General features: G+C 43.8%; 1 protein-coding gene across 2 annotated transcripts in view; it reads left to right on the top strand.

The window, feature by feature from the left end:
* Positions 1 to 8,600: 8,600 nt before the first annotated feature.
* The window catches only part of RNF185 (ring finger protein 185), a 28,188-nt gene continuing 14,654 nt past the window's right edge, over positions 8,601 to 22,134 (top strand). Inside the window, exons 1-2 of one of the 2 annotated variants that reach the window (XM_061141519.1) lie at positions 8,601 to 8,706; positions 21,360 to 21,582. In XM_061141519.1, coding sequence (XP_060997502.1) covers positions 21,407 to 21,582 — 176 coding nt within the window. In that variant the 5' untranslated portion in view covers positions 8,601 to 8,706; positions 21,360 to 21,406. Of the gene's footprint in view, positions 8,707 to 8,729; positions 8,780 to 21,359; positions 21,583 to 22,134 lie in introns of those variants that run through there. The other variant, XM_061141520.1, reaches the window with a different exon arrangement.

The raw sequence follows: 22,134 nt of genomic DNA, 5'->3' as shown, positions 1-22,134 counted from the left end.
AAGCCGCTTATCTGAGTCCCTGTTGTACAGGTTCTGTCCACACCAGTGCTGAACAATAAGTCTAGTGCAAGCCGTGAATGTAACTTAAAATTTCCTAGCCACAGTTTAAAAAAATGAGAAACAGGTGAGATTAATTTTAATGATACATTTTAGGTAAACCACGTGCAAAATATTATTTCAGTGTGTAATCAAAACTTAAATTATTAATGAACTATTTTGCATTCTCTTTTCATACTAAGTCTTTGAAATCTTTGTGTATTTTACATTCGTGTGCATGCGTGAAGTCTCTTCAGTCATGTCCGACTCTTTGTGACCCTGTGGACAGTAGCCCCACCAGTCTCCTCTGTCCATGGGAATCTCCTGGTAAGAATACTGGAGTGGGTTGCCATGCCCTCCTCCAGGGGATCTTCCCGACCAAGGGGTTGAACCTGCATCTCCTGCATTGGCAGCTGGATTCTTTACCCACTGAGCCACCTGGGAAGCCCGCTTCATACTCATCAGTTCAGTTCAGATCAGTTGCTCAGTTGTGTTCGACTCTTTGTGACCCCATGGACTGCAGCACACCAGGCTTCCCTGTCCATCACCAACTCCTGGAGCTTACTCAAACTCATATCCATTGAGTCAGTGATGCCATTCAACCATCTCATCCTCTGTCGTCCCCTTCTTCTCCCTCCTTCAGTCTTTCCTGGCATCAGGGTCTTTTCCAATGAGTCAGCTCTTTGCATCTTGTGACCAGAGTATTGGCGTTTCACCTTCAGCATCAGTCCTTCCAATGAATATTCAGGACTGATTTTCTTTAGGATCGACTGGTTGGATCTCCTTGCAGTCCAAGGGTCTCTCAAGAGTCTTCTCCAACACCACAGTTCAAAAGCATGGTGCCTCTGAATTCGGATTTCACATTTCAAGCACTCAGTAGCAACATGACACTAGAGGCTACTGAAATGTACAGCATGGCTCTGTGTCTTGATCTCTGTGGTGATTATACAAGTGTGTTTAGATGTAAAAACCCATGGAGCCTAACACTTAAGACTTTGGCCTTATTATGTATGCAAATTATCTCTAGTCTTGGGGAAAAAAAATATTCACCGGTTTCTGGCCTGATCCTGGGTAGACAAAGGGTGAGGCAATTTCCTGGGGTGAAGGAGACTGAAGGTGAACAGATGGGGGAGCAGGATGGGGAAAATAGTCTGAGATCTTACTTTAGGGGTTTGTTGCTCCCAGGGCCTGGGCGTTTCCAGTCACCCCAACCACTGGGAGCTGTGCAAACCTCGGCTGCCCCCTGGTGGCGATATAGCAGTTCAGTTCAGTTCAGTCACGCAGTCGTGTCCGACTCTTTGCAACCCCATGCACTGCAGCACTCCAGGCCTCCCTGTCCATCACCGACTCCCGGAGTTCACCCAAACTCATGTCCATCACGTTGGTGATGCCATCCAACCATCTCATCCTCTGTCATCCCTTTCTCCTCCCACCTTCAATCTTTCCCAGTATCAGGGTCTTTACCAATGAGTCGGTTCTTCGCATCAGATGGCCAAAGTATTGGAGTTTCAGCTTCAGCATCAGTCCTTCCAACGAACACCCAGGACTGATCTCCTTTAGGATGGGCTGGTTGGATCTCCTTGCATTCCAAGGGACTCTCAAGAGTCTTCTCCAACACCACAGTTCAAAAGCACCAATTCTTTGGTGCTCAGCTTTCTTTAGAGTCCAGCTCTCACATCCATACATGACTACTGGAAAAACCACAGATTTGACTAGACGGACCTTTGTTGGGAAAGTAATGTCTCTGCTTTTTAATATGCTGTCTAGGTTGGTCATAGCTTTTCTTCCAAGGAGCAAACATCTTTTAATTTCATGGCTGCAGTCACCACCTGCAGTGATTTTGGAGCCCAAGAAAATAAAGTCTCTCACTGTTTCCATTGTTTTCCCATATATTTGCCACGAAGTGATAGGACCAGATGCCATGATCTTAGTTTTCTGAATGTTGAGCTTTAAGCCAACTTTTTCACTCTCCTCTTTCACATTCATCAAGAGGCTCTTTAGTTCTTCTCTGTTTTCTGCCATAAGGTTGGTGTCATCTACGTATCTGAGGTTATTGACATTTCTCCCGGCAATCTTGATTCCAGCTTATGCTTCATCCAGTCCAGCATTTGTCATGATGTACTCTACAAATTAGTTAAATAAGCAGGGTGACAATATACAGCCTTGACATTCTCCTTTTCCTATTTGGAACCAGTCTGTTGTTCCATGTTCAGTTTGAACTGTTGCTTCTTGACCTGCACACAGATATTTCAGGAAGCAGGTCAGGTGGTCTGATATTCCCATGTCTTTAAGAATTTTCCACAGTTTGTTGTGATTCACATAGTCAAAGGCTCTGGCATAGTCAATAAAGCAGAAGTAGATGTTTTTCTGGAACTCTCTTGCTTTTTTGATGATCCAGTGGATGGTGGCGATTTGATCTCCAGTTCCTCTGCTTTTTCTAAATCCAGCTTGAACACCTGAAAGGTCACGGTTCATGTACTGTTGAAGCCTGTATAATGTATGGCTGATAATTCTTTCCTCCATGAACTATCGGGAGGATTCCCTGAGATGGGAATCGCCTGAGGGTCCAGTGATTAGGACTCAGTGCTTTCACTGTGGGGGGTGTGGGTTCGATCCCTGGTTTGGAAACTAAGATCGCACAGGCCGAGCTGTGCAGCCAAAAAAATGGGGGTTTATGAAGGATTTTTTTCATAAAGTTAATCCTTTATGAAGGATTAACCTTCATAAAGCCCTTAGCATGGTGTGTGACTCATTAATAAACACTCAATAAACATTGGCACCCATTATTAGCATGAGTGTTAGTATTTGTCTTAGAGGAGCAGGAGGAGAGGAGGTGTGCGGCGAGGAGGAAGGTTAGGGCTGTTAAAACAAGAACTCTGGGGACCTGCCTGGTGGTCCAGTGGTTAGAAATATGCTTTGCAACGAAGAGGATGAAGGTTGGAACCCTGGTGAGGGAACTAAGAGTCCCCTGGGCAACCGAACATCCCCCTCACCACCCCCCACCCCCCTGCCCCTAGGCTTGACAACTACTGAGCCCTTGCATATAAAGAAAAATCTGCATGACTAAGACCCAACACAACCAAATAAGTAAACATTAAAAAAAAAAAAAAAAAAGAACTCTGGGGATGCTCAGAGCAAGCAGAGGAAGAAATCAGAACATTTCTATTTATTGTATTCTTCCCCACTAAAATGAATATTTTTCACATAGCACAGCTTGTGGTAGGCATCAAATACTATTAAATCCATGCGAGGTCCTAGCAACATAAATGCAAACATCACCACTGGGGCTTCTGGGGGATGTATGTACCTTCATGTGCTAGGCAGAAAGCTATTACTTGATATATTTTTGAAGCTGAAGTGCTTCCAAGTTTGGTAGTTCCAATCCTGTTATGTCTTGGGAACGTTTCTAATAGCGAGAACATGAAGAAATAAACAGTGCTATTTCCCCAATGTTAAAGTTTTGGGAATGTTTCCAGAAGAGACCGTGAGAATGACCTCATTTCTGACAAAGGAAAAGTTGAACTCTCACCTTCAGTCTGACTCAAGAACCCAAGGAAAGGACAAATGGGAATACAATCAGTAAGTTTGTCTTAAATGGAGCTGTTGGCTTCAGTATCTTTTCGTAATGATGGTGCTCTGTGACTTTTCAAAGGAGGTAGCGGCTCAAGCAAGAATTTACTTTATTTTTATTCTTGTGTAGTTGATTTCCAGTGTTGTGTTAATTTCTGCTGTACAGAAAAGTGATTCAGTTACACACATGCATTATTTTTCATATTCTTTTCCATTTTATTAGAAGAGGATATTGAATACAGTTCCCTGTGCAAAGCAATAGGACGTCTTTGTTTATCCATTGTATATGTAATAATTTGCATCTCAAACAGGAATTTTTTAAAAGTACACGGATCGCTCACTCAGCACTAAGCCTGTTCCATATCCTTACAACAATGTTCTGAGGGAGGACTAAATCTTCCCATTGCAAAAGGTGAGGAAATGGAGGCTTCTGTAGGTGACACTTCTGTCTGAAGTCACACAGCTACAGTTCATGGGACCTTTGAACACTCTCCAATCAGAGAGCAGCAGAAACAAGCCCGTGGCTGAACAAGTTGGGTTTATTATTTGTTACAGCAAAGCAGGGGATGTGAACTATGAGAAACAATAGGGCATCTCAGTAACACAGCCTTAGGAAGGTCATTTAGGCTTTGGGCTTGTGAGAGATAACTCGAGGATAGGCTTTAGGAAGCAGGGTTTCCAATCAAGGAATGGATAGAAGACCTGAACAGACATTTCTCCAAAGAAGACATACAGATGGCCCATGGGCACATGGAACGCTGCTTCACATCACTAATTATTAGCGAAATGTCATTCAAAACTACAATAAATTATTACATCACATCACTCAAAATGGCCATCATAAAAAACGAGTACAAATAATACATGTTGGGGCGGGTGTGAAGAAAAGGGAACCCTCTTACACTGTTGGTGGGAATGTAAGTTGGTGCAGCCACTGTTTAAGGCCATTTGGAGATTCCTCAAAAAACTAAAAGTGGAATTACCGCATAATCCATCAATCCCACTCCTGGACATGTATTTGAAAAAGATATAAAGTCTAATTTAAAATGATACATGCACCCCAGTGCAGCACTATTTACAATAGCCAAGACATGGAAGCAGTGTAAATGTCCATCAACAGATGAATGGATAAAGACATATATATACACATACATAGATATACAAAATGGAATATTATTCAGACTTTCAGCTCAGTTCAGTTCAGCTGCGCAGTCGTGTCTGACTCTTTGCGACCCCATGGACTGCAGCATGCCAGGCCTCACTGTCCATCACCAACTCCTGGAGCTTGCTCAAACTCATGTCCGTCAAGCTGGTGATGCCATCCAACCATCTCATCCCCTGTCATCCCCTTCTCCTCCTGTCTTCAGTCTTTCCCAAGATCAGGGTCTTTTCCAGTGAGTCAGTTCTTTGCATCAGGTGGCCAAAGTATTGGAGTTTCAGCCTTAGCATCAATCCTTCCAAGGAATATTGAGGACTGATTTCCTTTAGGATCAACTGGTTTGATCTCCTTGCAGTCCCAGGAGCTCTCAGACTTTAAAAAGGATGAAATATTGCCATTTGCAGCAACATGGATCTAGAGGCTGTGATATTAAATGAAGTGAGTCAGGGAGAGAAAGACAAATAGTATATGATATCGCTTATATGTGGCGTCCAAATGATACAGATTAACTTAATAACAAAGTGGAAACATACTTGCAAATGAAGAAAACAAACTTATCGTTATCAAAGGGGAAAGGGGAGGAAGAGGGATAAATTAGGAGTATGGGACTAATAGATAGACACAACTATATATAACACAGATAGGGAATCTGGTCCAGTGGTTCAGACTCTGTGCTCTCACTGCCAAGGGACCAGGTTTGACTCCTAGTAGGGGAGCTAAAATCCCACAAGCTGTTTGGTGTGGCTAAAAAATAAATTTTAAAAATTAAAATAAACAACAAGGATTTACTGTTTAGCACATGGAACTATATTCAATACCTTGTAATAACCTATAATGGAAAACAATCTGAAACTGTACATTTGAAACTAACACAATATGGTAAATCAACTATAGTTAAATAAGGAAGCAAGGTTGTTTGGATCGGATGCTGTGTATGACTTGCTATCTTGATAAATCTTATCTAGAACAAGGCACTAGACAGAGACTAAAGCTGTAATTGATGAAGAAATAGCAATCTCTGTATAAGCCATAGTAGGGAAATACTTGGTCATTTTTGCGCTTTGGACAATGTTCTTTGTTTTGTCTGATTCAGACATGATTATGGAAAGGCCTTGTTAATGTCTTGATCCATCACAGTCATGGAGTGGCCTTGTCTGATGTTGATGTTCTGTGCTTTGCTTTTATGCTGAACAGAACACCAAGGGCTCCCTGTGAGCGTCAGCCTAGCTCCTGGGGATCAGGGGCTACTTTTCTGTTTCTCAGAGCCTGAACTCAAATCCAGGTTCATGTGACTAGAAACATCTCCTGTGTCCGCAGGAACTTGAAGAGAAGGATGGCGGATGAGGAATCTCATCTATGAGTTTATTTCATCTACTGCCTTCACCTCCTAGTCAGACTCAACCCCTAAGACAGTCCCTGGGATAATGGTAGGCACTTAATAAATGTTTGTTGAATTAATGGAACAATGAGGATGGGTGTTAAGAACTCGAGAGAGCAATGTCTGAGTGCAGATTGCAGCTCTATCATCTTTCAGTATGTCATCTGAAAACTGTTAATTAAATGATAAAATTGCTTAAGCTTTTAAAAGCTTTTCTTTACCGTTTGTAAAGCAGAGGTAATGACCAAAACCATTCATAAGACCGCTGTGAGGATCAAATGAACCATTGCGTGCAATGTGCTGAGGCAAGCTCGGTAAACGTTTGCTATTAATATTTCCAAGCTAAGTAGCCCATTACTTTTGTTATTGTATGTTTAATACTTTGTCTGCTAGGCATGAAAGCAAAGATCTTGTCTTCTTTTCTACTGCATCACCATGCCAAGCACACAAATGTTTCATACGTAAATAAGTAAACTGGCTAGGACCTGGGCCCTCCCTTCACTTTGAGGGTAAATTTTCATTTTTATATAATTTCTGTCAAGTGAAATAAAAACACACAGTATGACAGCAGTCAGCTTCAATTTTGGGGTGGGGGCTTACTGAGGACTATAGCCAAGGGGGAGATAGCCTCTTAGAGGAACTGCTCTGAGGAACTGCTCCCAAACGGTAGTGGAGGTCAGTATATATGTGACTTTTATATCTGAAATCACATATATAAATTGTAAAATTTTATAAATCTAAAATAATTATGTGTGAAGTCAGGACTTCCCTGGTGGTTCAGTGGTAAAGAATCTGCCGGCTGATGCGAGAGATGCAGGTTCAATCCCTGGGTCAGCAAGATTCCCTGGAGAAGGAAATGGCAACTCACTCCAGTATTCTTGCCTGGGAAATTTCACAGGCAGAGAAACCTGGTGGGCTACAGTCCATAGGGTCACAAAGATTCAGACACAACTTACATGCAATCAAGTACACATCTTGATAGAAGTTTGCTGAAAGTCACGAGAAACACATATCTCAGTTAATGACAAAAATTTTTCTAGGTATGATAAGATGCAAGAAGTTGGGCTCCTAAAATTTTCTCCTGAAAATACCTAACCATCTGAAGGCCTGTTCTGCCAGTTTTCCCAGTGTACAGAGTGCCTCATTTCTGATCTCCACCCCCAAACTCCTTTCTTTGTGTGTTGGAGGTCAGAGACTACGGTGGCTGATGACTCAATCTTCATAGAACCAGGTGTCAAGAGACTTTCTTCAGTTGATATTTAAAACTAAAAGAAAAGTTGCAAAAGTTATGTAAGGAACTTCCACATATCCTTCACCTAGATTCATCACTTGTTTACTATTTTGCCTCATTTGCTTATTCTCTCAATTTTATACATTTTTTGGGAATCATTCGAAATCAAGTTGGAAACATTGTGCCCTTTTACCCCTAAATAATTCTGTGAATATTTCCTAAGAAAAGGGGAGTTCTCTTAACATATAACAGCAATACTATGATCAAATGTAGAAATTTAAACACTGATACAATTTGTATTAACAGCAAAACCACAATCCATATTCAAACTTGATCTCTTTCAGGAGGCACATTATCTTTACTTGACCTATAACTGATGATGTTAACTCTGATCATTTTGATTCACTTGTCCTGCAAGGTTAACCTCTGTAAAATTCCTATTTTTCCTTTGTAGTCAGTAAGTAATTTATGGGAGACCCTTTACTATGTAACCATCCTGTTCCTCCAGGTTTACCATCCATTACTGGTTTTCTAATTCCATCATATTTGATGGTCAGCATTCTACTAAAAGGTTTCCCAGGTGGCGCAGTGGTCAAGAATCCACCTGCCAATGCAGGAGAGGCAAGAGACATGGGTTCCATCCCCGGGGTGGGGAAGATCCCGTGGAGTAGGAAATAGCAAGCCCGCTCCAGTATTCATGCCTTGAAAAATTCCACGGGCAGCGGAGCCTGGTGGGCTACAGTTCATGGGGTCACAGAGTCCAACACGGCACACACACACACACACACACACACACACACACACACAAAGACAGACACACACACACCACATAGTCTACTGAAAGGAAGAATTCCCTCTCCTCCCCCATTTATTTAATCACTCCTTTATTTATATCAGTAAAGACTCACTGGGTTACCATTTTAGTCAATCAGTTATACTCTGTTACTCTCATCATGCATTTTGCTCAAATTGGGCCAATTTGGCCATTGGATCTTCAAGTTAGCTCATGTGTCCTTTGACATATTCTCGTCAGTCTGATTCCCATCATCCTTACACATCCTTACACATTCCAAAATGTTCCAAGCTTGTCTGACGCTTTCCGTGGTCAAACCTTGGCTTTCTTAAAGGATTCCAGACAGTCCTTGTGGGTTTTTTTTTTGCTTCCTCCCGGCAGGCGGAACCTTGGAGCCCAGGATCTGGCCCGGAGCACAGCGCAGCGGACCAACCTCTTCCGGTTTTGGCCGGAAGTTCATCGGAAAGCGGCGGCTCTGCGTCAGCTGACCAGAGTCCGCGTAGGAGGGCTCCGAGGTCCGGCCGGACAGACTGACCCAGGTAAGAGACTGGCTGAGGGGCCGACGGCTGACAGGCTGGGGCGGCCTTTCTGGCGTTAACTGAGGAGAGGCAGGTACATAAGGGGTTAGGGGGTCAACTCGGGGCAGTCCAGGTTGAGGGACGGGGACCGGTTTCCTCCCTCACTGGGTGCACGGACTTCGACACTTGAGCCCAGGAGCGCAGAGACTTCAAGCCCGACTCTGGCCCAGGCCCTCCTTCCCAGAAGGGAGTTCAGGATTATGTTGTGGTCTTTTGTCCACTGATTACAGTTTGGGGAAACTGAAGGCTTAGTAGAGAGAAGGCTCCCACAAACTCCCCTCTCCAGTCAGGAACTCACTTTTGACTCCCAGTCGAGGCCGCTTCTCATGTGGGGGGTGCTTTGAATGAGTTTGCCCCCAGTGGAGAGGCCGAGGCCGGGAAGCGGGCTGAGTAGAGTTGGGCTTGGGAGTAAGAGACCAGAGCTGGAGACTTCGCCGCCAACAGCCAGTTGTGCTTTCTGCGCCAAGTCCTTTCCCGGTACAAGGCCTGTTTCCTCGTTTGTAAAACAGGGCAGTGTTTCTCTAAATACGGTTCTCACAGCCTGTGCTTTGAAATGCCGTGGGGTGCATACTTCACGGTTCCGGACTCAAATAAGAGCTCTGATTTAGAATCTGGGTCGGAACCAGGGAAACTGCATTTTGAACATACTCCTTGGGGGTCCTTTGCACACCCATGTTTGAAGCTCACTAATGGTAAGTGCTTTCTTGCTGTGGGTTCTAGATATCCATTCTTTGCTTTGAGCAACTGGAACTCCTTCAGTGTCTTTGGAAGTGGGTGGGGTGGTGTTTAGCCCAGGAAAGAGAGCAATGGAAGGGAACTGTCATCAAAAGCATTGTTACAGTGAAGAGAGCTTCCACTTCATCTTTGCTGTTGAAAGAGGCAGAAACTAGGACCAATAGGTGGATTCTACGGGAAGACAAGATTTTAATAAAAGAACTTAAGGCTGGTCACAGGGGACCAGCAATGGAATGGATTGCCTCCAGAGGTGGTGTACTCTTGTCGAAGGAGTTTTTAGATGAAAGTCCTTTTCAACTTTAAAGTGTCTAATTCTTAGTAGTTATTTTGAGTCTTCTCTGGTGCTGACTTCTTTTTTTTCTGCCCTCTTTTCTTAATATCTACGTCCCCCCAGCCTACATCTCCTAAAAGTGAGGCCAGTGGATCTGAATTTAGGTAATCTCTTCCTTGTTCTGTGTACCGTTCTTTTCAAGGACTTATTAATGTTTGTTGAATGAATAACTAAGAAAGGTCCCCACTCCCTCGGTTTGGAGCTTATTGTCTTAGAACAACTTGGAAATGAATCTGAAGACTTTGTGATTGATGAGGAAAAGCCAGTAAACTCTTTGGACTCAGTTGAGGAGCCTGTGTATGAAAGACCCCCTTGAGGTTGTTCAAGCCAGCCTCCCCCCAGCCCCAGGACATAAATCCCTCTTTTTCTCTCCAGCAGTGTGGTGTTATAGATGATGTGTCTACTGAGAGAATTTTTGCAATCTCTTGGCTAACTTCAGCATTTAAAACCAGTTTTTTGATGGACTTGACTTGCCAGTGCATCCTCACCCGTAATCTGCAGATAATGCTTCTAGCATTACTCTTAGTACTCTTCTTAGTAGATACTCTTCTTAGTATCTTTCGTTTTCTAATTAAACGTTAAAGCTCCTTATTTTGTGATTTACAAAACTCCAAGCAGATCACTTTTTAAAAACCAGTTAGAATGCTTAGGTTGCCCTATGGAACAGAGGTTCCTTATTATGACCCAATCCTGCTGACATGCCTTTGCCAAAAAAGGTTGGATTTGAGCCAGGACTTCCTGCTTGTGTTTATTCTTCCTCCCTTTTTTGTGTTTCCTAGAATTTTTTTTTTAAAGTTGTGAAGTGCTTATTCAGATGTTATCCAGGTGCTGAGTAAAGTGGTTTTAATTTGGTGGTGTCTTTAAAACTTTTCAATCTGAAGTTTTCCTTTTAAAAAAGTGACTTAAGCAACATTTCCATAGTGTGTTCTTCAGGCCGCTAGTCTGAAGAGAAGCCTCTGAAAAAAGTATTCTGTGATTAAAGTAAGTTTGGAAAAAGCTACGTATGATTATCCCTTCTTAGAGCTTCTCAGTGTGTAGGATCTTGTCAAAGGCACTGAGACGTCGATAAGAAACATGCCTAACCTTGTTTAATCTAGTGTTGCCAAACTCAATTGATGTGAAGCACTTTTTTTTTTTTTTTGAGTAATTGAAGCACACTGGCAAATTCTGACCTAGAGCGGGAGTCTGCAGTCTGGGGCCCAGATCTGACCCCACTGCCTGTTTTTGTGTGGCCTGTGAGCTGGGAATGGTTTTTTACATTTTTTAATGGTGTGTATTACATCCAAAGAGGAAGAATATTTTGTGATATATGAAAATTATAAGAAAATCAAATATAAGTTTCTATAAATAAAGCTTTATTGGAACACAGCCACATCCGTTAATTTACATACTGTTTTTGGCAGCAGAGTTGAGTAATTGCCCCCAAAACCGTATGATCTGCTAAATCTAAAGTATTTACTATACAGTGCTTTTCAGAAAAAAATGTGCCAACCACTGACCTGCTCCATATACTTTTTTTTCTTTTTATTTTGAAATGATTTTAGACTTCCAAAAATAATACATAAACTTCAAGCCTACTCTTAACCCAGCTGTCCGTAATGTTAACATTTACATAACCATAATAAAATTATCTAATAAATTTAGCATAAATACAGTCTACTAACTAATCTATGGGCTTTATTCAAGTTTTGCCATTTGTTTCACTAATATCCTTTTTCTGTTCCAGAATCCAATCCAGTTTCCCACATTGCATTTAGTATCAAGTCTTCTTAGTCTCTTCAATCTGAAACAGTTACTCAGTCTTTTTTGGCTTTCATGAATGTATACTTTTTTTAAAAAGATAACTTGATTTATTTATTCATTTATTTTTGGCTGTTCTGGGTCTTTATTGATGTGTGGACTTTTCTCTAGTTGCAGAGAGTGGGGGCTACTCTCCAGGTGTGGTGTGTGGGCTTCTTCTTGTGCTGGCTTCTCTTGTTGCAAAGCACTGGCTCTAGGCATTCAGGCTGGAGTAGTTGGGGCAAGTGGTTTTAGTAGTTGCAGCTTATGGACTCTAGAGCACAGGCTCAATAGCTGTGGTGCACAGGTTTAATTACTTCTTGGCATCTGTGATCTTCCTGGATCAGTGCAGTGCCTCCTTTATTGGCAAGTAGATTCTTTACCACTGAGGCACCAGGGAAGCCTGACTGTAAACTTTTGAAGAGAATGGGCCAATTATTTTGTAGATGTCTCTCAATTTGGGGGGGTGGGGTGGGATAAGATTCACATATCATGAAATTCATTACTTTAATGTGTGAATGTTCATAAAACTATGTAGCCTTCACCGCTGTTTGAATTCCAGAGTATTTTCATCACCCCAAGAAGAATCCCTGTACATGTTAGCAGTTTCTCCCTATTCTTCCCTTTTCCCGTCCCCTGACAGCCACTAATCTGGAATCATGTAGTATGTGGCCTTTTGTTTCTGGCTTCTTTGATTAAGCATAATGTTTTAGAGTTCATCCATGTCATAGCATGTGTCAGTACTGCATTCCTTTTTATGGCTGAGTAATATTCCACTGCGTGGATATACTGTGTTTTGTTAGTTGTCAGTTGATTGACATTTGTTTCTGCCTTTTAGTTGTTATGACATGCTGCTCTGAACATTCATGTGCAAAGTTTTGTTTGAACATATTTTGAATTCTTTTAGATGTGTATACCTAGGAGTGGAATTGCTAGGTCATATGGCAACTCTGTTTTTTAACTTTTTGAGGACCTGCCTAACTTCTTTCTACAGCACCTCACCATTATATTTTCATTACCAATATATGAGAATTCCATTTTGTTCACGCTCTGTTCAACACTTGTTATTGTCCTTTATTATTTTATTATTTTTTTCCACCCTAGTGTGTGTGATGTGGCATCTCATTGTAGTTTTATTTGCATTTCCCGTTTCCCTAAGGCTTGATTATGTCAAATAACTTTTCACGTGCATATAGGACATCCTTGTATCTTCTTTGGAGAAATGTCTATTCAGACCCTTAGTCCTTTTGTAATTGAGTTACTTGTCATCATGTACAATTTTGCATGTAAATATTCAGAGTTTGCAGATCCCTTCAAACCCCTTTGAAGTAATTCAGAGTGAGCTGAACTGCAAAATCTGAGGCAATGCCAGTAACTCCCTGATCTGAATGCAGTTGTATTTGGACATGTTGAAGGGGCTTCCCCAATGGCTTAGCGGTGAAGAATTCTGCCAATGCAGCAGATGTGGGTTCCATCTCTGGGTTGGGAAGATCTCCTGGAGGAGAAAATGGCAACCCACTTCAGTATTCTTGCCTGAAAAATCCCATGGACAGAGTAACCTGATGGGCTACAGTTCATGGGGTCGCCAAAGAGTCAGGCACAACTGAGTGACTGAGCATGAAGTTCAAAGTAAGTTGCTGTTTGAAACTGCTGACCAGTCAGAGCTTGGTTCAGCCCCAACTGCTGCTGACTGTGCAGAGCTGGAATGGCCACGTCCAGTGAAAGGGGTACTGCAGCCTCACCCCAGACATGATGAGAACACTAGGAGATGCTGTCGTTCGGGAGCTACTCTTGTGTTTGTCTGGTCACAGGCAGAGACTTGAGGAGTCAGAGGTAGTTGACAACGTCAGGACTGGTGATGGCCTTGGGCCGCTGCTACCAGTGGCAGAGCGGCCAGTGCCCTCATGCATCTCTTGACTCCAAAATAATTCGGCTCTCATGAGACTGTCTGGAAAACATACACACACCAGTAATTCTTCTTTATTCATTTAATTAAAAAAAATTTTTAATGTCCATTTTTTAAGTCTTTATTGAAAATTTGTTACAGTATTGCTTCTGTTTTATGTTTTGTTTTTTTAAATTTTTTGGTCAAAGGCATGTGGGATCTTAGCTCCCCAACCAGTGATCAAGCCTGCACCCCCTACATTGGAAGGTGGAGTCTTAATCTCTGGACCGCCAGGGAAGTCCCCACACCAGTAATTCTGATTGTGAAAGTAATTTGTGCTCATACTAGACATTTTGCAGAATACAGAAACTGCCAGACAGTTTTCCACAGCAGCTGAACCATTTTACATCCCAACAAAAGTGCACAAGGGTTTAAATTTTTCCACCTCCTCACCAACTCTTGTGATCTTCTTTTTTTTTTTTTTTTAGATAGTAGCTATCCTAATGGATATGAGATGGCGTGTCACAGTTTTAATTTGCATCTCCCACATAATTAGTGATGTTGAGCATCTTCTCATGTTGTTATCGGCCATTTGTATATGTTCTTTGGGGAAATGTCTTTTGAAGTCCTCTGCCCATTTTTGGGTTAGATTGTTCATTTTTTTGCTGTTGAGTTTTAAGAGTTCTCTATATATTCAGTATATTGATCCCTCAGATACATGACTGGCAGATATTTTCTCCCACTCTGTAAGTTGCTTTCTTACTCTGTTGATAGTGTTTTTTAGTTGTTTTTTTTTTTTTTTTTCCTTTGGCCTTATGGCTTGTGGGATCTCCGTTCCTTGGCCAGGGATTGAACCCAGGCCACAGCAGTGAAAGTGCCAAATCCTAACCACTAGACAGGGAATACCCCTGATCTGCCTTTTACACGCCGCTTTCCTGATGGTCCTCCTTGGGACCTTAGGAGAAGTGGGATCATTGTTTTTGTGATGTATATGCCGACGTTATTAAAACTCTTAGAAAGTTTTCTTGTTAACTAGTTAAATCTTGTCGACTTTATTCATTTTCTTGATATTCTATCTTTAGAGTTTTTCAGAGGTTCTCAGTTTCAGATAAAATTTGAATTAGATGGCAGAGGTACCCATTCCATTCCCAGTTTGCTCAGTATCTGGTGATTGGAAGACACTCTGCAACAAGAGAAGAAAAAAAAAAAAAAAAATTTGAATTAGATTTTGTAGAATCTGAACTGAATAAGAATTCACTGGCCACGTGAAAACAGAAACAGAACTCTAACTTTGAAAAGTTTTTGGATGACAAAGGAAGGACAAACACAATCACCCCATTTGCAGGTGAGGACCCTGGCCTAATTGAGAGGTCCAGCTGAGAGCATCAGACTAGGCCCTCTGGCTCTAGATTGTTTCTCTCACTGTATTATACTAGAAATTCGCCATGCTTAACTAGGACCTGTCCACTCTGAAGATCTTTCTTTGATACAGTGTTTTATCCAGTTATATTGGTTTGAACTGAAATTGTCAAATTTCCTTTGTTTATTGATGTATATTTATTGAATATGTACTGTGTGTCAGGTGCTGTGCATATGACTCTAGGAGGTGTTTAACTAGAGTGAGCAAGACAGTTCAGTGAATAATTGATCCTGTGTGTGAGTAGTGTTATCTCTGATACTGATCGATACTAATCTGGGGAAACCTGAACTTTTTATGGTCCCATGTCCATAATCTTTTTTTTTCCTTTCATTTGTTGAAGAGTTTTGGACAATGCTTAAGAAAAAAATTACTCTAAAACAGTTATGTAACATTTCCAGTTCTGAAAAACATCACTGAATAATGTCTTGTGCTTTTAGGACACTGATTTTCTACAGCTTTAGTTGGCTACATTGACTTATCTTGATTTATACAGTTCAGAGTACTCCTGAGCATCAGATCCATCAACCCACACACATTTATGAGGTGCTCTTGAGGTGTCTAGCCCTGTGCTGAGTAAGGCACTTAGAATCTGGGTCTGGACTGGAAAGGACACACAAATGAATCACCGAGGTACTTAATTAGGCACATTGGCTTGGGAGTTGAAAACTCCCAAGTTGAAAACTTTGACCGGCTCTGTGACCATGGGCAAATGGTCCTGGGGCTCTGTGACCTAACTACTCTGTGCCTCAATCTAACATCCCAGGGGATGCTATATATATGGTAGGGAGTGTTTACCTTGAAGGCAGGTTGTAAAGATTAAATGAGACAGTTCATGTAAAGGGCTGAGCACAGTGTCAGCTGATGGTACTCATAGTGACAATAGATATAACAATGGCCTAACAATAACTGCTGGGGGAAATCTGATCTTGCCCAGGTCAAAAATTGTGTCCTGTTCTGGATTTCCTCATACACAGTTCTGCTGTCTCACCTACAACGCCTTCAAGGAACAATGCTCATTCAGAAAGGGAAGTTTTGACTCATTCATTCAGCAAATTAATCAAATAAATACCTGCTGACTGCATAGCTCCATGGGGAGTGTGAAGAAGCAGTTACACCTTCCGTGTGCTCTGTGAAACCTAACAGTGGACGGGGATTAACTCTGCCAGCCCTCATTGTTTTCTCTCTTTAATCCCTGTGAGCTAGCTGCGGGACCAAAACTCCACTTAGACGCCAAAATTTTAGAGCCTGGTTTCAGTCTGTTCTGAGTTCAGTCAGCTTACTCAGATTTCCTCCCACTCTAACCTGTGAGTGTGATGTCGACATTCTTAGAATGCGGGGCCTGTGTGTCCAGCAGCAGCCTGATGAGCCATGAAGACAGGCTGGCGCTCACCACTGTTCCCGACAGACGACTTCTGTGTGAACACGTATCTGCCCACAGAAACAAGACCTCTGCTGGATCACCTCTCACATCATGCTAGTTATTTATCATCCAAATCTGTAACCTTCTTAGTTAGAACTGACGTTTCCAGATGCCTCTGTACACTCTGGTCAAGGAATTCTTAGAGTTAAAGGGGCAGAGAAGGAAGATTATGCATTCCTGCAGTTTTCTCTAGGACCTAAGAACTGAGCACAAGAGTACTGCAAAGAGATTTCTTCATGAGCTCACGTTCCCTGGTGGTTCCTTCGGGGATGTGCAACTCTCGCTTTCTCTCTTCTGCTTCATTCCTGTGAGGTAAGCCAGGCCAGCTCTGGGAAGGTTGTAGGAGTGAGGCTGCTTGGTCAGTCAACTCCAGCTGCCAGGCTTGGCGTTCCCAAGGGATCATGGAGTATTACAAACCTGCCTTAGTCCCAGCATTATGTGTGGTGCCTTGGACATCTCAGATTTAGAGATGTTTTTCAGAGCAAGGTGTGAACTTGTTCTTTAAATGATCAGCTTTGTCACGGATGGTCCAGGTGCTGGCTGGTCTGAGATCTCAGCAGACTGTCCCTGCCTCCCTCAACCCCGTGAGTTGACCTGACCTCTCCGTGGTCCCTGTGGACTGTAGCTGGGGATTGGGCATTCTGAAGGACAAGCCTTGAGGTTATCATCTCTCCAAACTGCTTTCTGGTAGAGTTCTCTTATTTGAGAGCTGATTTTCCAGAACTCTTCATCAGAATCATCTGGAGTGGACTGTGGGCCCACTTAAAATACACGTTCTTGGAACTTACCTGATAGTCTGTGGCTAAGACTCCTCGCTCCCAATGCAGGGAACCTGGGTTAAGTCCCTGGTCAGGGAATTAGATTCCACATGCTGCAACTAAAGATCTTACAACGAAGATCAAAGATCCCACCATCCAGTTCCAGGTCCTGTTTAAATCACTGAGGGAGTCTAGGAACCAGATCTCTGGGAGGGTGCCTTGTTTAGGAAAAACAGGCAAGTTTGATGGAGCTCCTTGTTAAGGATTCTTACCATTAACCCCTATTCTAGACTCCAGGGACTCAGCATGGTCTTGCTCTTCTTTATGACTCCGTCACCCCAAGTGGTAGCACTGGGCCTCGATTATAGCTGGAGTAGAGATCCTTTGGTCTCAGGCATAGATGGATGAAGGGTGAGTTTGCTTTCCAATCACTGCAGAGAACAAAAAAGTTAGAGGAATGCATTTGAGGAAAAGCAAAGACCAGATGTTTAATTTTGTAAAGCTGCATGTTAAAGGGGCAACAGGTAAGAGTGGAAAGATTGCTGATGTGTTGGAAAGTCTGAATTGGGCACAGAATTAACATGTGCAGTGGCCTGACCTTGGGCAGGTCCTCTGACATCTCTGGTCTGATGTCCTCTGTAAAGTGGAGTGAGAGTCAGAAGCGGTAGTAGATGTGAATGTGCTTTGAAAACAGGAAAGTGCGTTCAGATCAGGAGTGAAGAACGGTAGGGGTAGGGACAAGGGCACATAACTGATTACTGCAGGGCTTCTCTGTGGTCAGGTCCAAATCGAGGCCCTGTAGGGACCAGGCCAGCTTTCAGCAGGATGGCAGCTTGCATATACCCGGGGTCTTCTTCCTCTCCACTCTGTCCAGTTCCTGAGCTGACCGGGCCCTCTGTTCTCTAGACCAGTGTCCCAGAGGCTCTGTCCACATCGTGTTCTGTGGGTGCTTAGTGAACAGCCCCAGGGAAGGCAGCTCATCTCTGCCCCGCTGGCCTGGTGTGGTGAGGCTCCTGTGCCTGAGGGAAGGCAGGAGGTGGGGAGAGGAGGCTCTGGGGATGGGGCCCAGGGTACGTTGCAGAGAGAGCTTATGTGAGCAGCCGGCTGGGAGTTGACTGAAACCAGTCATGTGTGTCTGCACCCACTCACTCAGCAAATATTTGAGTGCCTACTGGGATAAAGCTCTGGAGCTTAGGTAGGGACCACGTGATCAGTCTGCTAAGAATTAGAATGAAAGTGATAGTCTACCTAGAGTCAGGACCTGCCAGCCTGTCCCAGTGCCTTGCCTGCTGCAGGACTGCTATTCCCTGCAAACTCTGAGGTGACCTGTCACTGTCCCCTTGCCATTCCTACCCTGACACCTGCCATGACCCCGATTGTCCCCTTAGGCCTCTGTAGGAAATGTGCCGTGTGGAGCCTTAAAGGGCCAGTGAGTGGAGAGGGCAGTGAGCCAGGGTCAGTGGATGTACATGCATCTCCCCATAGCAGCAGCCCCCTCCTACGTTGGTGGCTTCTCCAAGTAACTGTGTTATCTCATACGGCCACCTAAGCAGCCTGTAGGAGGTGTGACATTTTCATTTTTTGGTGAGATAAGATATTCAAGCCATCAAGGCACTTACTCAGGGCTACACGGCTGGTCAGTGTGGAGCCAGGACTTCAGCTCAGAACTCTCAGGTTTGGGAACTGAAACATCAGGGGAAAAGTTAAGTGCATTGTTATTGTCTGACTTTAGAATACAGGTAAAAATGTCAGTATTATAAACAGGGGGGACCTCTGACCCCCACCTGCAAAGTTCCCCAGCCCTCCTAATCCCAGAAATCACTGTTGATAGTTTATAGTGTAGACATTTTCTTTGTGAATGTGTGGATGTATACTCATCAATATGATTTATTTCTTCTTACCTGAATAAACTCATACATGTATTCTTCTGCAGCCTGACCTTTTTGGAAAGTACCTTTTATTATGGAAAATTTTCAGGCACACATAAATAAACTAATGCGATGAATCCGCATTCATCATCCAGCTCCAACAACCATCAACTTCCTCGTTCTTGTTTCATCTTTTCTCTCCACTTTCACTTTTCCCCCTCGAGTACTTTAAAGCAAGTCCCAAACATTTTATCATTCCTTCATAAAGACTTAATCATACATATCTAGCAGGTGAAAAAATTTTAAATATGCCATTATCATAACCAATAAAATTAACAAGAATTCTTTAATATAAACTAATGCCCAGGCTAAGTCGGTTTTTGTCATCCATCTCACAAATGTCTTTATACAGGTGGTTTGTGTGAGTCTGGCTCCAGTGAGACCTGCATGCTGCCAGTGGTTGGTTTGTCTCAAGTCTCAGTTTATAACTCCATGCTGTTTATTTTTTGGAGAACTTAGGTTACTTGCCCTGTAGAAACCCCCACATTCTGAATTTGCTGGTTGCAGCTCCCTGGAGTTGTTTAACACGTGCATCTGTGCCCCGTATTTTCTGTAAGTCGTCATTTGTTTTACAGACTTGACTGGAGTCTGTGTTCTCAGGCGAGGACGCTTTGTTGTTGGTGCTGTGTGCTTCCTGTTGCATCACATCGGGCGACTGTCATTAAGATCCATCGGTGAACCTGACTGACAGTTGTCTTTCCATATCTGTACACATGGTCCTTAATTTAAAAATAATTTTTTGTTAGGAAACACACGTGTCAGGGTACTTGAGTTGGAATGACAAAGAAAGGCCATAATGGGGCCCTCACAAACAGGCTCCATGCTGTGAAGAAGACAGCAGATGTGTGGAGAGGAGGAAGCCCTGGACCACGGGGAAGGGCCTGGAGCTGAGGCCAGCACGGCGCTGTGCTGCTGGCAGCCAGCTGCTCTTCTGGGACATTATGCAAAATGATGTAACTGAGTGAAAAAGTGGTGGTGAGCTGTCTATCTCTCCCTGCTCAAGTCGCTGAGCTGCTGTCGTGGTGTGGGGTGCTCGTGGACACAGAGTTCCAAGTCCGTGGTGTGTAGGAAGGCTCTGGGCCTGAAAAGACTGTGGCTTTTTGGTGCTTATCTCCTGGTACCCTGGAAGCTGAAATCAGGGAGGTCTTCTGTTGCTCCATTGGTGAGTCCCAGACTTGTGGTGGGCCTACCTGCACTGGAGAGAGCGAGTGAGATGGCCTGGAGCAGCAGCCTCAGAACGGGAGGGGCACCTGGAGACCAGGGAGTCCAGTGCCTCAGTTTACAGATGAGGAAACCGTGGCCCAGAGAGGGGGTGGGGTTTCAACATCACCTAGCGAGTGGTCTTGGAACTACAATAAGCAAGATGGAGGCTCATCCATGACCAGCATCCAAGCCTCTGATTCTCTGACTGGTAGCCAGCTAGCATTTCCCCCTTGGAATTTCTGAGGTGATAGATTCTTACTCAGCACCCAGGATTTCTGAGTATCCTCTGGTGGTGTTCTCGTGCTTGTTCTTGTTCAACTCCTGGTGGATCTTTGACCTGGAGGTGGTCATGAACGGTGGTCTGTTCCTCCCCGTGTGGCGCCGCACGGTGGTGTGAATACAGGCCGTCAGGAGTCCCAGCCTCACTCCACATCCCTTAGTCCGCCGAGAGGTCTCATGCTGCAGTTTCCTGAGGGGTAAAAGCTTTTCCTTCGTTACGTTTATATTTATTTTTTACTTACGGTAGGTGATACTGATTTTCTATTTTCAGCATGGATATAAGTCTTCTCTTTATTGAAAGTTGGTAGATTTAAACAAAATAAGGTAGATAGGATTCCAGCTTAGCCGAAGGGAAAATGCAAAAGATGGCAGTGTGGAAAATGTTGGACCAGATGACTTTTTTGATCCTTGCCAGTTTCCTAACCTTTCACGGTTCCAGGCTTTTCTTTGTATTCTGGTGTGTGCTGTTCACAATCCTCTGGCCTGAGCAGACTCACCCACCAACATAGAGGCCATCCAGAGTTAAGAGGACTGCCTGTGAACTTTCAGTCTGATTGAGCATGTATTTATCACTTGGGCAATTACCCGGGAGAATGGAAAGACACTGAGACAGGGTCCTGGTTCCAGCGGAGGCCGTCTTCCGTTTGTGCACTGTGTTATTTACATGGTCCATTCTGGGCTACATTCACGGAAAGTTTCTGAGTCATTTTTCTCTGGCTAACACCCCACGACTGGCACCCTCTGCCGCTTCTAGGAAGTCTCAGGGGTTCAGTCACAATCTGAACTTCCAGACGTGAGAGAAGATGGGGGTGTTGGTGTGGAGGGGGCCACAGGGAGTGGGCTACAGAAATGGGCAATCATGTCTCTGCCTTTCAGGGTTTCCCTGGGGAGAATCGTCACTCGGAGCTTGCTGACAGCCAAGGATGGCAAGCAAGGGGCCCTCGGCTTCTGCGTCCCCTGAAAACTCCAGTGCAGGGGGGCCCAGCGGAAGCAGCAATGGCACTGGTGAGAGCGGAGGCCAGGACAGCACTTTCGAGTGCAACATCTGCCTGGACACAGCCAAGGACGCCGTCATCAGCCTGTGCGGCCACCTCTTCTGGTCAGTACCCCTTCCATTCTTCTGGGGAACACGTGCCAAGTTTAAAAAGCTTGTGGCCCTGGACAGCTTTGCAGCATTTTGGGTCCTGATATACTTAGGCCCAAAGGCAGGAGACCTGGGTTCTCATCCCCGCCGTGCTGCTGATAAACTGAGTGACCTTGGACAGGTTCTGTCCCCACCCTGGGCTCCCTGTCCCCATCGCTAAAGTGACAGTGCTCACCATTTAATGAGCACTACTCCATGCCCACTTGCCGCCCTGATCCAAGAGGCAGTTACAGCACAATGGTCCTGAGTAAGGACCTTGCCCTGAATCCTGACTCTGCCACTTTCCTCCTGAGTGACCATGGGCAAGGTGCTTCCTCACACAGTGCTTCATTTTATAGGATTGTTTCGGAGCATTCAGTGACTTAGAAGAGCACGTGGTGAATGTTATGTTTTGGCTGTGATCCTAATGTTTGTTACCATATTTTATGTATATCACAATGAAGTGGCAGAGTCAGTGTCCATTTCAGCCTTGGTGCTAACAGAAGCCCCTCCTGGCTCTGAGAATCT

This window comes from Dama dama, chromosome 5 (genome assembly GCF_033118175.1).
Source record: "Dama dama isolate Ldn47 chromosome 5, ASM3311817v1, whole genome shotgun sequence".
NCBI lineage: Eukaryota > Metazoa > Chordata > Mammalia > Artiodactyla > Cervidae > Dama > Dama dama.
This window is presented reverse-complemented; position numbering and strand designations above follow the sequence as displayed.